The sequence below is a fragment of the Carassius auratus genome, chromosome 14 (genome assembly GCF_003368295.1).
Source record: "Carassius auratus strain Wakin chromosome 14, ASM336829v1, whole genome shotgun sequence".
In the NCBI taxonomy this organism is placed as follows: domain Eukaryota; kingdom Metazoa; phylum Chordata; class Actinopteri; order Cypriniformes; family Cyprinidae; genus Carassius; species Carassius auratus.
In genome coordinates, this window is record NC_039256.1 from 23,389,505 (window position 1) to 23,406,908 (window position 17,404).

At 36.8% G+C, this 17,404-nt stretch overlaps 1 protein-coding gene across 11 annotated transcripts in view; it reads left to right on the forward strand.

Moving 5' to 3' along the window:
- Positions 1-17,404, forward strand: part of LOC113114047 (prominin-1-A) — a 44,991-nt gene that overhangs the window by 18,601 nt on the left and 8,986 nt on the right. For 6 of the 11 annotated variants that reach the window (XM_026280747.1, XM_026280750.1, XM_026280751.1 and 3 more), the window contains exons 2-17: positions 837-895; positions 2,126-2,152; positions 3,847-4,052; positions 11,262-11,382; positions 12,324-12,387; positions 12,466-12,555; positions 12,728-12,751; positions 13,093-13,310; positions 13,411-13,485; positions 14,061-14,124; positions 14,717-14,876; positions 14,971-15,123; positions 15,196-15,319; positions 15,605-15,708; positions 15,980-16,064; positions 17,193-17,339. In XM_026280747.1, coding sequence (XP_026136532.1) covers positions 837-895; positions 2,126-2,152; positions 3,847-4,052; positions 11,262-11,382; positions 12,324-12,387; positions 12,466-12,555; positions 12,728-12,751; positions 13,093-13,310; positions 13,411-13,485; positions 14,061-14,124; positions 14,717-14,876; positions 14,971-15,123; positions 15,196-15,319; positions 15,605-15,708; positions 15,980-16,064; positions 17,193-17,339 — 1,721 coding nt within the window. The remainder of the gene's footprint in view (positions 1-836; positions 896-2,125; positions 2,153-3,846; positions 4,053-11,261; positions 11,383-12,323; positions 12,388-12,465; positions 12,556-12,727; positions 12,752-13,092; positions 13,311-13,410; positions 13,486-14,060; positions 14,125-14,716; positions 14,877-14,970; positions 15,124-15,195; positions 15,320-15,604; positions 15,709-15,979; positions 16,065-17,192; positions 17,340-17,404) is intronic. The other 5 variants (XM_026280752.1, XM_026280749.1, XM_026280754.1 and 2 more) reach the window with 2 other exon arrangements.

The following is a 17,404-nucleotide window of genomic DNA, read 5'->3' on the forward strand; positions in this document are numbered from 1 at the left end:
CTTCAGTATGTTGGGATGTTTGCCATCCTCGCACCTGTTGTTTGTGATGTTGTATCCAGGTGATTTGTATGTCGTATGCTGGTGGTTATTAGACTATGGTGCTATGGGAATGGAAAACCTGAACTTATAGAGTGAATCTGTAGAGAGTAGTTTTCTGTGAAAGAAATACTCTGGAGCAGATTCAATTCAGAGTTAAACTAAAGTCTATTTAAAGGAACACTCCACTTTTTTTCAAAATAGGCTCATTTTCCAACTCCCCTAGAGTTAAACAGTTGTGTCTTACCGTTTTCGAATCCATTCAGCTGATCTCCAGGTCTGGCGGTAACACTTTTAGCTTAGCTTAGCATCAAGGTGTCTTACCTCCCCCTTGTACTATGCCTGACTGAACTTTTTATCTCTGCTTTTGAATACAATGCACAGATTTTTATGTAACAGAGCACTGCTTCCTCTTCTTTTGCAATTCTAATAATGTGCATTTGATTTGTCATTGCTCGTACTCCAAACCTTATGTTTAATGCATTATAATGCAACTTTTATCAGCACAGTCATACTCAACTAAACATTGCTAATACGCGCCCCGAGGAAACTTTGTGATGTCTGTTTGTATGAAGACAGCTAATATTTTCTCTGAAGACTGTGATGATTGTGATCGTGGCGGCAGCTGGGGGCTGATCACTGATCCCGTACTGAAGGGTTACGCTCATCCACCGTGGGCTCATTGATGGTGTTTTGTTTTTTTTCAGCTGGATGTTGAATAACATTACGTAACCTGTTCTGACGTGGCGGCACTGTAAGAGGCCACAGCATGCTGACTTAGTTTTCTCCTGTCATTCCAGATCTCGTCGTTAGAGTGGCAAAGGATAAATTCGGAGCCATACAATCCGAGTACCAGAAGGTAAGTGCATGTGACTGTGCCTACCTGAACCTCTGCGCTATTACGTGCTCCGCCACCACAGTTACGTTTCAGGGACAATGTCTCAGCGCATCTATTACGAAACAATATTTTAATTGCGTTTGAAAGCCAAGGAGACAGCCTTGCCCTATTATGTGCTTATTCTGGAAGAGCTGTTAATTGCTTTTGGCATTATCGCCTGTAGTGAACAGAGGAAGAAACTATTTGTTGCTTTTTAGTAACCGAGTTTAAACAACAGCTCTTGCTTTGAAGTTTCAGCATCTTCCTCCTGGGAACAAACAAGCATATGGGGCAAAACTTAATGAATCAGTGTCACCGACATTTCTTGTGATGGTTAGAGGAAATGTGAGTTCAGAGATACACAGCCACCTATATTATATTATATTATATTATATTATATTATATTATATTATATTATATTATATTATATTATATTATATTATATTATATTATATTATATTATATTAACATTTGGGGCCTGTATATTTTCATTTTTGAAAGAAATTAATACTTTCAGTGAGCAAGGACACATTTTTCAATGACATTTAACACTTTCCAAAAATGTCCATTTCAAATAAATGTTCTTTCTTCGAATACAGCCAGCGAAAAAACTTCAGCTTTTTATTACAATAAAAATGCATTACATGAATTAACTACATTTTCAGCTATATTAAAATAGAAAACAGTTATTTTAATATTTCACAATATTAATGTTTTACTCTATTTTTGATTTTAAAAAGACTAGTACTGGTAAATATAAGACACTTCTCATAAAAAACATAAAAAAATACCAACCACAAACTGTATATGCGATACAGACAGACATCATTTAGTTTTGTATATTTTTTATATTAAAGGATCATCACTTAATTTAGTATTTTAAGCTTAAGCTAAAACTTCATGAGGATAGCATAAAAAAAATGATGATTTCAAAATGGTCAAATCACATTCACTCATTCTTTTCAGTTTTATCTTGTTTTGCTCTTGAAACATTTAAGATTGTGGAGAACTGGATATGTATGTAAGTGTCGGCCAAATCCATGTTCCTCTCAATATCTGGGACTGTCCAAATGGGTCTGGTTCCCAGAACAGAGTTCTTAAGTTATTTTATTTGCCATTTGTTTGACTGTTTATTTTTATTTTACTTACCATCTGTTCATTTTTTTCTGTTTTTGCTGTCCTGCATGCCTATCATCACCTGGCTCCTCCCAGCCAGAAAACATTGTTCTGACACTACAGGTAATTTGTGTGTCCTGCTAGAAGATCCAAGGGCCAAACCCAACCCAAGTCTGACCACCCTCATTCCTTAGTCGCCCCCTAACCCGTTCAAAGCCCAGCCGTTCGTGTCTGTTTCAGTGTTACTCTCCAGTCTAATCTCGACTGTGGTTGTGTCATCCTTGTGGAGCGCTGGGAACATTACACTGATTTAAATTATCTAGATAAACATTATACTCTTAGTACAGTTTTAAAACTCAGAATATGTTCATTTAATTTTTTCTTGACCATCCTGTATTAAAAGGTATTCAGTTTCTCTTTCATATCTGTAATTGCTAAGATAATCACAGATACACACATTTCCTCATATTAAGCTATCTGCAATTTTTAGCTCAGCCATGACCTAGTAAGAGGAGTGTAACTACGCTAACAGGGATGATGTTGTCCCTAGATGAACCTGTCTAAAGCTTAAATATGCTGATACGAGAGAAGCACATCAGACGGTCAGTGAGAGGGAATGACCACTTATAGTAGAATTGTCAATAGCCTCATGCCCTAAGTGCTGCATGTGTGAAGTCCTTCATAAAAGCCTTTTGTGTCATTTCCAGCAAGACTTCAGTTCTTACTCGCATAGGCATGAGGGGAAATGAGCTTTTAAAACCACTTTTAGAGAATTTTAAATATGGAAAGGCTCTACCCTTGAGGAGAAGCGAGGGTATTCGGTGACAGACAAAGCCTCTGGTTTATTCAGCGGATTAAGCTTATCCACAGGCTAGCCGGAGGACAGCCCTGCTCATTCAGAAGTGTCCATAATGCCACGGGACGTGTGCAAATGGATTCAGTGGCAACATATGGAAAAAGCATTTAACATTATTCCGTCATGTTACATACGGCATGGAAATTATGCAGAGCACGGTTTAATTTCCCTCACTTCAAAAGCCCTTTTAATGGAAGGCTTTGGAGACAAGGATATTTGCTTTACTTGAAAAAGAGTGCAAAAAGCCTCCACGTCTTGTTGCATTTTGTAAAAAAAATATGAACCGTGAAAATATTTTGTAGCTCATTTAAATATATCTTAGTGTTGCTTTAAAAATAATTTGTAATAATAATTTAAACGAACAGTTCACCCGAAAATAAAAATCTGTTGAAAATCTACCCTCAGGCCATCCAAGATGCAAATGAGTTTGTTTCTACATCGGAAAATATTTGAAGAAATGTAGCATTCCATCACTTGCTTACCAATGGATCCTCTGCAGTGAATGGGTGCCGTCAGAATGTCATCACAGTAATCAACATGACTTCAGTCAATCAATTAGCATCTTGTGAAGTGAAAAGCTGTGAGTTTAGGATATTTTTTTACTTCACTTCTGGTTAAAATGTACGTCCTCTATCCATAATATTACTTGAAACAAACTCATCTACATTTTGGATGTCCAAGGGATGAGTAAATTCTATGAGTGAACTACCCCTTTAATTTGAGTACTCGCTAGTGTAACTGTAGTTCTAAAATAATCACATATGGCTCTTCTTCCTTCCTTTTACCCACAGAACTAAACCTAAACGTTAAACCTGTATAACTTGGATGGTTCCCTGGATGCAGGTTAAGCCATAACTGAGATTTATTTACCTTAACCTCATTGCAGACCAGGAAACCATCTCAAATAATAACTCCTTGTTTGTTTGCATTTATGGATCTTGTAACTTTGTGTTGTGTGCAGGTGATTTATTATGAGCTTGGTTTTGTGGTGTGTGCGGCCCTGGGCCTGCTGTTCACCGTGCTGCTACCGCTGGTGGGGCTTCTCTTTTGTTTGTGCCGCTGCTGTGATAACTGCGGCGGAGAGATGCACCAGAGACAGCGGAAGAACGCAGACTGCCTTAGAGGACTGCTGACCACACTGTTACTCACCACCACCTTCATTATCACGTAAGTTTTAGTGTTTGTCTGAATGTGCACGTGTGCTTGCATTAATAAAGTAAAAGCCCATTCACACAAGAATGATAACCATAGAAAATCAAAGTCTTAACTTAGCAACATGATTTCATCATGCTCTATTCAAATCAGTTACGAATTAGTGGAAGCCTTCCAAACTGGTCACTTATGAGGTGCCACTTAAAACGCAGGAAGCAGACAGCAAAGGCGGCTTAGAAGGTTTTGGAATAGAGCCTAAATAATCCAAAGCAAACTCAAAGCTGATGATCATTTCAATAAAAGTCCTCAACATGGACACTCCTTCTTTCCTAAAGTTACCATGTTCCCAAAGACATATTGTGGACAAGTGTACACTCCAGGAAGAAATAGAGCAGAATTGTACAAAAGCAGGAGTTCCAGGATAGTGACGACAAACTGAATAGGGTGTTTGATGTTCCTCAGCTTTGTGCATTCAGCTGGCTGGCTCTTTATTAAAGATTCCACAGCACATGCCCGGCTGCCTGGAGATGGCCATGTCTCCTCATGTACAAAGCTCCTGGGATTTCAACCTTCATGATTCTGATGAAGCTGTAACAGGGGCTACTCTGCACATTCCTCTGTTCAGTGCTAGATTAAAGAGGGTCAATCTTGTTTAATATGAGGCAGGCGCCACCAAGTCTCTTAGCGAGAAGTTTAACTGAAAATCAATCAAATGCTACGTGATTGTCCTGAAAGGAATCTCAAATAGAGGTTATAGGAAATGTCTTGAGTTTGGAGCATCTCTAGGGGAGGTTATGAGTTGGACACTTTCTGATGTGTTTTGAGAGGTGCTTGAATGGTGTTTTTTTTTTTTCATGGTGGGGTGAAACCAGGGCTCTTGTTCTGTAGTCTTGTCTTTTCCAAACTTTTATTATAATTGCTTGATAAACTCAGGCCACTTTTCTCAGGGCTCTGCTGGTTTCACATAAAACATTGGGCATGATTTAGGCTTGATGAATAATTAAAGAAGTGATCCAATTATGACAAGAAAACTCCTCATTAGTGCCATCTCACTCTTAAGAGAAAAACAGCATTCCTTAGGGACACTGTCAACCCAGTCATGAACACAATGGTGTGATGGTCAGGCAGCATAACAGCTTTAGGCACGTATTACTCATATTTTTAGTTTAATTCTTGTAAGACTTCCAGACTTTAGATCACTGGCATCCATTACTATCTGTTTGGTATATGCTTAACATGCATAACAAGTTGGCTGCAAGTAGTTTTATTATGCGTCTTCATAAAAAGATGGTCTGTCCTAAATATATACTATTATATGCTATTTATATATATAAATTCACTATACATTAAGTTTGGGATTGGTAAGATTTGTAATGTTTCTGAATCACTGATGCTTACCAATACTGCATTTATTCCTGTGATTAAAAAAGCTAAATTTTTAACAGCCATTTCACTAGTCTTCAGTGTCATCATTCTAATAAGATGATTTTGTGTTTAATATAACATCTATAAAATTATGTTGAAAACAGATGCTGCTTAATATTTTTTTGGAACCTGTGATACATTTTTTTCAAGATCTTATTATAAATAAAAAGTCACAACAATTTGAAATAGGAATCTTTTTTAACATTATAAATGTCTTTACTGACACTTTTGATCAGTTTGACACATTCTTGTTGAATTAAAGTGTTTAAATCCTACTAGCCATAAAACTTTTGAATGATAATGAATATATAAAACATATGTTTTCTGTTTTACAATGTAAATGGTGTTAAGTTGCCATGTGCCATTGTACTAAAAATAGATGCTATTGCCGTTATTTACAAATGACCGCACACGTAAATTTGTGTCCTCGTTCTGGAGAAGGCTGCCCTTTAAAAAATTATGATGCTGTCATGCTTTTGCTTGCTGTTTTATTATAGATGTATTTAAATGTGTATGTGTATTTATATTTAATTAGTCCTCAGCTGAAGATAATTAATTAATCTATTCATTTTAATGCGTTAACACAGTTGTCTTATCCATGTCAATGTAAAATTCATGGTTACTGTATCTTTAAAATGGACCATGAATTTTACATTGACATGGATAAGACATCAGGGTTTACATACATTTAAATGATTAGATTCATTCATTAAATTCATTATCTTCAGCTGTGTAGAACATCTCATAGCTCATAGGTTGTTTTTTTAATTCACACTTAAATTAATAAAACCCTTTTTCCTTATAGATCTTTATCTTACATTTCTTAAGGGAATTAAAGATAATTGCTCTTTTGAACAATTTGATGAGAAATATGGTTCACACTGAAATCTCTAGGTCTTGATGGCACACAGTTGGAGACATGGGGTGGGGTGGAAGGTTTCACTCATCTGACTGTTGTTTAGCTGTGATTGGATGCAGAGCAGAAACCCCGCTGCTACTCAGAAGGAGTGTTACGCTCAGGGCACTGAAGGTCACCGGGGCCGCTGCTCCTCTGCCAACCCCAGGGCTCAGCTTGTAGAGACGGCCTGTCAAATCTAATACAGTAGAGCCTGTGAACCCACATGACATCCATAGTGCAGCTGGGCTGTGCAGCGCTCACACATTTCATTCATTAAATCACGCCGGTTAGTCATAGAAAACCTACATTTGCACATTCGGTCTTTTCAGCCTTGAAATATCATAATGCATGGATAGATTGGGATTCAGTCTTGATAATTAATCATTACAGGCACACATGTGTAAATGCATTTTTTACTCTAGAGATTGCTGTATTTTCGAAAAATCTGGCCTCACTCCTCTACAACGGTTCTAGAAGTATAAAAAAAATACTGCAAAATCTTAAAATATATATATATATGGGGAAAAAACAGGACTGCAAAGTTGACAGTGTGAGAGACTTGATGAAATCATTTGCAGTTTCTATAGTAACAGCGGCAACTCTGATTGGTGGATGTCTCTTTAGGAGTTTGAAAATTGTGAAATTGAAATCACCCCAACTTATGAGGTCATCAGACAGTTAGGGGTTATGAAAGGGCTCCTTTGTGCTAATATGTTTTAGAAACCTTTATTTAGGTTATCTAGTGCCTGAGGATGGTCTGTATATCTAGAAAATGTGTGAATGTGTTTGCGTAAGCGAGAGAAACCATGGTAACAGTGACAATATGTCCTGATGTGACTGCATCAGACTCTCTGGTGTGTGTGTGTGTGTGTGTGTGTGTGTGCGTGTGCGTGTTTTAGTCAGCATGTGGTACGGTTCAGTTGACTTTTTATCAGTGTGATTGCAGGGTTGTGATTGTTTTCTGTAAAGCAGCATTTAATAGATCCATCATAAGATATTAATGTCGCCAGTCCACTGTATACAAATGTAAATCAGTCACCGTCAAGAGGTTTTTCTGTCGGTAACCATGATGTATAATGTGTATTTAAATGTAATATTCAGCTCAAAGAAAAACGGCCACAATATTTTGGTGTAGAGAATAGAGAGGTTTGTTTGTGTGGTTAATCATGTGTCCTCCTTCTGTCCTACACATGAATGGAAAAGAGAAATGATTGTCTCACACTTCAGTTACCCGCCCGATCTGGCCTACTTTCACTGCACACACATGGGGCTTGCCGCTTCCATTTCCACAAACACATTCAACTTGAAACTCGTGGGAACTTTTTAAAAGGAACATTTCAATTTCTTCTGGAATAATGAAACTAATAAGAGATGCTTTTTAACTGTTGAAGTTTCCTGTGTGTGCTGGACACTCATTGGCTGTTTATCACAATTAATCCATTTTCAGTTGTTTAATTGAAATTAACTTACCCACAAAATTATCATAAATTCTCACATATCCCTAGCGAAAAATACAGAAACTAAAATGTATTTAAAATACATTTTTAATGCTAAGCATACTACAAATACATTTACATATTTATGTACTTAAAAAAATAACACTTAATTCTACTTTGAATATAAAATACTAATAACTGGAATGACTTTTAGAATTTTGTACTTTTATTGTGTGGAAGTAGTGCCGAGGTCCAACTAAAGATATACTTATACAAATTAGTATTTGAAGTGGAACTATTGGAACTAAGTAAACAAGTACACTTTAAATATCTTGCATTAAACACCAATATTATTTCATACAATATCATACAATACTCATCAATAGTGACATTAAAACACATTTTAGGCAAGTAGTACTACAAATAAAGTTTAATTATCATTTTTATACTGTATCAGTAAGTCTCGAGCAATATGTCAGTAAATATGTTAATAGATTTGAACTACACTTAGTATGAAATTAGGTATATTTTAAATATATTACTTTTAGGGATAAAATCTGTCAAATGGGCTATTTATTGATACTTTTATAAAGAAATGTATGTAAAAGCACAGTACTACCTTAACTGGGTAATATAAATTAAGTCAAATTTTTTAATCGCTGTGCTTGTGTTTTATTTTGTGGTAATGGTAGTTCAACATTAATAAGTAGTAAAAGTACTCGTTTTCCAGTTGACAGTGGCTGTCTTTGTCTGGGTCAGTAGCTTGGCAGTGGTGGGCCGATCACGTTACAGGTCTGTCGAGCACAGAGGAATCAACAGGTAGACCTTGAACGCCTTCATGGTGAAATCAAACCCAGTGGGTCATCTTCTGTATAAAGAGGCAGTCAAGGAGGTCCTCACCCCCAACCTGCTCCTCAAACCCCCACTGAGGCATTCATAGACAGGGATGCTGTGGGAGCAGCCCCACGGTCCAGTCTGGCTAAATACAGCAATCATTGTGGGAGTAACGCGATTCCTTCCTCCTTTAGTCTTTAGAGACATTCTTCAGTGCACTGAACCAACCCAAGTTACAAAGCCTATTTTCAACATGATGCCTAAGTCACCTGAAAGCCGTTTTTTAAAGCAAGACTTAATAAAGAAATGCAAATTTAAATTTTGTTTTATTTATTTATCTATTGCTGGTTCATATGAGGTGCCCTGCAGAGTTTAAGACCATCTCGGTGCCCTCTGTGGTGAATGCACTTTGCCATCTTCAAAGCCTCTTTGTTCACTGCTGCTATGACCTTACGGAGCAGAGCAGATAGCAGCTTACCAGACAGAGAGAGGAGGACATGGAGAATAAGGGGGTGAGAAGGAGGAAAAACAATAGGCCTTTGTAGCCAGCCACCCATTTTGTTTCTCCATCAGTCTGTGGTCTGTTTCTTACCCTGATACCATTCTGCAATGCCCATTATCTGCATATAAAGCACAACATTTCATCACGTTTGCTATTATAAAACCAGTGTGCTATTTGCTCTTTCAGACCTAAATTGTAATCGAATTTGAATAAAGGTAGCAAAACAGAATTCAGAATTTATTTTAAGAAAACAGAATAAAAAATGTAGTTCATATAATTATTTCAAATTTAATTTATCTTTATTAGTTGTAATTCTAGAATATAAAAACACTTATGATACAGTATATTGTAAAATTAGGCTATGTTGCTTGTAATTCGTAGTAATATTAGTATGCATTACCTATAAAAACATACAAAAGACACACACATATTTATATGTGCATATTATTTATATAATTTATGGATGTCCATGTGTGAGGAACACTTCATTTCCCAGAAAGCTTTTTTACATTTTACAATTTGTCAGTTGGTCAGTGTTTATTAATTTATTCATGTTCTGTCGCAAAACTTGTGTTGAATGATTGATATTCTTCTGTTGAATTTATTAAAACTGCAATTCAGTAAATTCCTCTTCTGTCAGCTCAGCATCCAGTGGGGCATGTGGCCAATTCATTTTAAGTGCCCGTCATGAATTGAAAGGGAGACACTTCTTGTATTCTGAATGTTGCTTATCTTTGGTCCTTGTGTATTAAACATAATGCGTCTCTAACAAAAAAAGCTATGTTGCTAGAGAGAATAATAAACTGTACAGCTAGTGCTGTCAAATAACATATTTGCACACATTTTGAAACTGTTTTCGTGTCTGAGGAAACAGGAAGTTGCCCATGCCCCACATATACATCTATCTTCAGTGTTGCTAGTAGCGATAAATCCTGCAGAAGTGTGTGAAAGCATTGATGCATTTCATACGCAGCACCCACAGATCCATCTCTGTATGATGCAATCATATGTATGCACAAAAACCAACAAAGAGTGATTCACACATTTTGATATAATGACACACAAAGACTTCCTGTTTGCACTATTGTTGCATAAGTCAATCATGGCTTTTGTCCCAGACTGCAGTGAACACCTAGCATGATGGTGCTGCCATCGTTCAGTGGCTCCCACAGTAGCCATGAGCACAGCCCAATTATGAAGCGTGAATCATGAATAGGTACTGAAATATGGCTGGCTTTTCCTTGAAGTGGTTCTCAGTCTAATTTAGGAGAGTTCATAGTCACCCTAGTTTGTTTGAAGTTCTTTGCCAACTGTTCAAGACGAAGGTTCCTTTGGATTTACTCACAGAGTTGCATAACAAAAGCGCTCTCTTCCTGTATAGAGCTGGAGCAGTATGATGTTGCCTCTTAGTTCTCAATAAAAGTTTACCAGAGTATGAGAACATTCCCAAAGCACTGCAAATTAAAGGTGCTGTAGGGAACTTTTGTAAAAAAAATATTTTTTACATATTTATTAAACCTGTCATTATGTCCTGACAGTAGAATATGAGACAGATAATCTGTGAAAAAAAATCAAGCTCCTTTGGCTCCCAGTGGTCCTATTGCCATTTGCAGAAAGTCCTGCGCTCCCGGTAAAAAACAACCAATCAGAGCTGCGGTCCGTAACTTTGTTTGTGTTCAAAATGTAGAAAAATGAACATAATAAGCGAGTACACCATGAATCCATTTTCCAAACCATGTTTTTAGCTTGTCCTGAATCACTAGGGTGCCCCTATAATAAGTGTTTATATTCAGACTATTTTAGATTGCTTCAGGGGTACCGTGGCGGAGTAACCCAGCACCTTTGTGATTCTTCATAGACATAAACAGAGAGAAGTAGTTCCGGCTACGATGTTCTTCCGCAAGACGCAAGCAGTTCTGTTTATTAACCGCTAGAGCGTCAAAAGTTCCCTACTGCAGCTTTAAAGTCTCCTAAGAAGAGAGAACAGTTGTGAGGAACGTGCGTCTTGGGAGTGTGTTGTAATGCTGCCCCCTACTGCCATTCCAGAGACATATGTTCCTATTCTTGTTTTTCTAGCTTGAATCTGGTTTAGTTTGTGCTGTTTGAACGATTCTGTTTTTAATCATCAGGGCAGGGGTCCTTTGTGCATATGCAGCCAATCAGAACCTGAGTTCTCAGCTGAAGAGCATGAGGAGGCTGGTGAAGAGTAACCTGAAAGACCTGCACACCTTCGCCAATCAGACCCCGGCAGTGAGTTATACAACCAGCACTATTACACTGGGATGGATGGATGGATGGATGGATGGATGGATGGATGGATGGATGGATAGATAGATAGATAGATAGATAGATAGATAGATAGATAGATAGATAGATAAGATTGGTGGTCAGTTGGATGTTGGATGGACAGAGAGAGTTAGACAATGGATGGATGATGCATGGATGGATAGATAGATAGATGGATGGTTGGATGGATAAGTAGATGGAAAGATAGATGGTTGGTTGGTTGGATGGATGAATAGACAGAGAAAAGATTGATGTCAGTTTGTTGTTGGATGGACAGACAGAGAGATAGACAATGGATGGATGAATGAATGGACAGAAGATGTTGATGGTCGGATGTTTGTTGGATGGACAGACAGAGAGATAGAAGATGGATAGATGGATAGATAGGTGAATAAATAGATGGATGGATAGAAAGATGGATGAATAGACAGACAGAAAAGATTGATGGTCTGTTGTTGGATGGACAGACAGAGAGATAGACGATGGATGGATGGATGGATGGATGGATGGATGGATGGATGGATGGATGGATGGATGGATGGATAGATGGATGATTAGACTGAGAAAATATTGATGGTCGGTTGGTTGTTGGATGGATGGACAGACAGAGAGATAGACGATGGATGGATGGATGGACTGATAGATGTACTGATAGATGGATAAATAGATGGATTGATAGATGGATGAATAGACAGACAAAAAGATTGATGGTCGGTTGGTTTTTGGATGGACAGACAGAGAGATAGACGATGGATGGATGGATGAATGTGATACATTTTCAGTTGAACAGTTTAATGTCATAATATTTGATTTCATAGTGGCAAAAGTTTTCATCAGTATATGTCTTAGTACTGGCAAGCGAGGTTCTGTTTGCTAAATATATGGCTGTGTTGTCTCCCCTTCAGCAAATTGATTACCTGATCTCCAGGTATGACACCGTGAAGCAACATGTGCTGCATGACCTGGATAGTAAGCATGCTATCGATCATCTGGAGTGGAATGGAAGGTGTTTCTGATGTGAGGACTCATGTTGTGGTCTTTCTTTAGATGTAGGTGTGATCTTGGGTGGAAGGATACATGAGGAGTTGGGAAAGGACGTGCAGCCCGCCCTCGATGGGGTTCTCAGCATGACTGGAAGTATGTCACTCCCCTTTGTGTGTGTTTTTTCCTTTCTTCTCTTTCTTTCACCTTTACCAGGAATACTATTACTATCATAATATATTGTATATCCTATGTGAATGCAATGTGGATATTCAATCCATTGCTTTAGGTGGTGTCTTATTTCACTGTTTTGTTTTTGATTTGTTAGTTAAAGTGGAGAAAGCCATTAAAGGTAAACTGTAATAGACTCTTACTGGTCCTTCCCATATCTATCTGTAATAAAGTTGTGATTGATTCCTTATTTCTTCCCACAAAACCTGGCCCAGTTATTTTCCCATGTCTATTCTTGAGTCTTTCCCTGGTGGAACCTGCCCATCATGTGTCTTAAAACCAAAATTAAATGCACTGAACGATACAAAGACAATCTCATCTAAATGGATAAGATTTAGAGTATTTTCAAACTAAATATGCATGTTTGGATTTTATGTCCTTCGGAATTAAGTGTGCCTTGGTTATTGTCTTTGTTTTGGAATGTTCATTTATGCGTGTTTGCTCGTTTGTTTCTTCTCTTAGCAATGCGGGACACTAAGGATGCTCTAGAGAATGTGAGTTTGAGCTTGGAAACTTTGCAGGAAGGGACAGTCAAACTGCAGGCGAACCTCAGCCTGGTGCGTGGCAGCCTTAGCAATGCCCTCAATGATCCTGTCTGCACAGTTACGATATCGAATGAGATTTGTCGCAACATACGAAACACCCTTCCCAAACTAGAAATTGCAGCCAACTACTCATCGGTACTAAATTGATTTCTCATCTTCTCTTCCAACATATTGCCACCAACATGGTTCACAATTGTTTTTTTTTAACTATATAAATATATATTGTTTTTTTTAGTTGTCTGATGTGACCGACCAATTAGACAAAGTGAATGAAGTTCTAAAGACAGATCTTGGACAGATTGTGGAAAAGGTATGATTTTCTCCGATTTCTCATGACATGTTTGGATAGATTCAGGACAGAACATAAACAGGATATTCAACAAGAGAAAACTAAAAATTATCCTTTGAACATTGATTTGATTCTGACAAGTGGTCATATATAATGAAATGAATCCAAGAAGTTGGAGGCAGGGGGGCTGAGGTCAGTTTAATGTGTGTGTATAATAAACACAGTACACAAAGATATTATGTAAACAAAAACTTAATCGTGATTAGTTATCTGACAGCCCTAATTTATACTGTATCACAGTTTTAATCAAATTAAAATAAGACATTACCTGAGCTCCAAATTAACATGTCAGAATGATTTCTTGCTGAAAATTAAGTCTTGCATTACAGGAATGAATTATATTTTAAAATAGAAAAACTTGGTGAGCATAAGAGATTTCTTTCAAAAACTCAACAAAAAAAAAATCTTACCAACTACCTTTTGAACATTAGTGTATATTTAAAGAAATTAAGCAAGGTCAGTTTGGATTTCATGTTGGTATTAAAAGAGCATATCAGCTTTGCTCACTCTCTCACCATTTCATCTGTGTCCCACAGGGCTTTGCATCATTCAATCAAACTCCCAACTTGGTAACAGATCAAACCCGAAATATTGTGGAAGGTGAGTTCAAAGATTAAATCTAGATTAGAATTCAGATCATGCAGATTCATGCAGAATCCCCTTTGAGTAATAAAAAAAAAAGCATTTTCATATTTTCATTTACTAAATTTAAACAGTCACACTATTACTATTATTATTATAAGGTTATATACTTGAACATTAATTAATGTACTAGCTAATAATGAACGATACTTTTATTTTATACCTTTCTTTTTATTTTTATTCTAGTTGAACGTAACTTCCATATATATTAACACATTTTTTACATTTAAAGTTAGATTAATGCTTAGGTTATGCAGTAAAAATGTACTAATGTTAAACTAATGTTATCCAGATCAAACTCATTTAAAAGTTGCCTTACTAACAGAGTTTAACATGTAATCATTTAACAGATTTAAAGAACATATTACTTGAATTGTAATATTTAGCATTTGCACATTCCTTGTAAGGCCTGAGGAGGACGCAACACAAGTTTCACAACACAACACGCTCAATTTTCTATAAATTGCATAGATTATAAAACAGTGTTTTACACATAAAAATTGCCACTTAATGAACAACATTTTCTTATACTGTTGTGGCTCTTCTGTAGGGATGAAGGTTCTTCTGGAGGATGTCGGATCAAACGTCACCACTTTCACCAAGCTCTTCCCTGTTCACAGCACTCTGACCAACTTCACCAAAATGATCTCTCACACACACTCGCAGATCGAGGACATATACCCTCAGGTCGATCAGATGGATTTCTACAGGTACTTCAGAGGACTCAACTCACCTAGACAAAAACATTCTTGGCAAAAAGTCTTTCATGTGCCCTTGACGTTGTTCATCCTTTTTTATTTTCAGGTGGATCTGTTGTATTACCCTGTGCTGTATGGTTGTGCTTATCCTCGCCTTCAATTTTCTGGGTCTGTTGTGTGGTATTCTGGGATTTGACAGGCACGCCACTCCAACCACGCGTGGATGTGTCTCTAACACGGGGGGCAACCTGCTCATGGCGTGAGTTTGAGTGAATATATAGATATACAGCCTCTTCTGCACTCATTCACACACTCTTCCTGTGTCTCTCAGTGGTGTGGGCTTCAGCTTCCTGTTCTCCTGGGTGCTCATGGGAGTGATAACAGCTCTCTTCTTGGCGGGTGGGAATTTAGAAAAGCTTGTGTGTGAACCCTTTCAAACCCGACAGCTGTTTAAGGTAAGAGAAACAACACAGTTTTTGCTTTCATTAAGGCACAAGATCTCAAATCATGCTGGAGAAAATGATCATAGAGCTTGACATGAAATCATACTTTTATATATTATATTATATTATATTATATTATATTATATTATATTATATTATATTATATTATATTATATTATATTATATTATTTGCATGTGCTCTTTGTAAGTCGCTTTGGATAAAAGCATCTGCTAAATGACTAAATGTAAATATTATGTCTCGAATATGTCTCATTCAGTGTGATCATGTGTGTGTAGGTGTTAGATACTCCCAACTTGGTCAACTCTGCTTGGACAAACTTCATACCAGGATACCTGTACAATGATCCTGAGATGGACCTTACAGCATATTCTCTCTACAGGTAACCTTGTCATGAATATTTAATAACAGTGAACAATTACATAACACTATAGTAGTGTTTAGTATTGATGCTATCAGCACAAGTTTTTTTTATAATAATAATAAAAAAAACATTGGACAAATTTATGAATTGAGTGTATTAAAAACTTTTCTCTGACCTTTCCTTGCTGAGCCATTTTGCTCCGAGTTGTCGTTGTCCTTCAGTGGTCCAGCAGATGGCAGCAGAGAATAAAATATCAGAAATGAAAATATATTTCACTTCTCTTTCGCAGTAATTGTAAGGACAACAGAGGGATTTACTCAGCTCTTCATCTGGATAAAGTCTTCAACATCTCGGCCTTCTTTAACACCAGTGTTGTGAGTGGATCAAGGATCTGTTCATGTGCACACACAAATCACAACTAAAGTTACTTGGACATTTATAGTCCCTCTTTGAGATTAGTAATGCTACAGTTTTTTTTTTTTTTTTTAAAGAAGATATTACCTTTTATTTGCCATGCATCATGCCTTTTGAGTCATTTTTGAGTCAGTCTAATTTTACTCTGAAGCTGAATAATCCTGCCCCGACGCCAGGACATGTACAAACTCTGGCATCCTTCCTATAATTATTGAGGTTCAAGGTTCAGTTTCTGGGGTTATAGCTTCCATCACCACAGATGTGTGGATTGTGTCTTAAAGGAAATGCACACCATTCACTTGTTTGTTAAATAACACTCTTGAAAAAAAAATAAAAAATGAACAGTATGTTTTTCCAATCAGTATGTTGTTTTTCTCTCCGTTCTTTGGAACTGGCAAAATATCTTAAAACGTTTCACGCATGACCATTTTAAATATTTTATATATAGCATCTATAAATTCCTTCAGTTCAGCAGAAAGAGTTTTGTTTTCATTTAAACAGCTTCAAGCCAGCATTCTTGATCCAGTGTCACAAAGGAGCCAAAAATCTGAGAGCACATTAAATGGAAAAATTCGAGGATTTGTATGAGATGTAAAATAAAGAAATTAATGTGAACTGCTTGGTACAAATGGACAGATCTTTGTGCTCTCAATGAGGCATACTTATTAGATTTTTTAAAATCATGTAGGAGAACATAATTCAAAAAATTACAATAAAAAATTTAAACTTTACAAATTTTCACAACAAATGTTAATAACAGGATAATAATAAACGTAATAAAAAATATAATTTAAAATGTAAATGAAATAGCATTTGGTATTAATGGGTTATGTACATGTATTCTTTATTTTTATCATTTTATTATATATTGTATATTATTTATAAAATAAAATAAATAATAAAAGTGTCTAAAAATGACCATATATATATATAGGAGAACATATATATTTGAAATAAAGTTGTTATTATTCTTTACTAATGGTCCCACTGGTCAGATTATTTGTTGTAGAATATTTCCTCATGGCAGTCCATCCAGATTTCCTCGACTCGCGTCAGACTCTTACACAGAGCCTCTTTTCTTTCTGCAGTACTCCAAGGATGTGTCGAGGAAGTTTGAAGGGATGAAGGTGGACCTTCGTGGCATCATTCTTCTGGAGTCAGAAGGCAAACATAATCTCATCAGCTTCACTGAAACGGGCATTTTTGAGATTGACTTCGCTGCCTATTTGGAGGAGGTACACACTTGAACACATTTTGATTCAAACTTTGAAACCACAGGCTTTGCCTCTATATCCTGTGG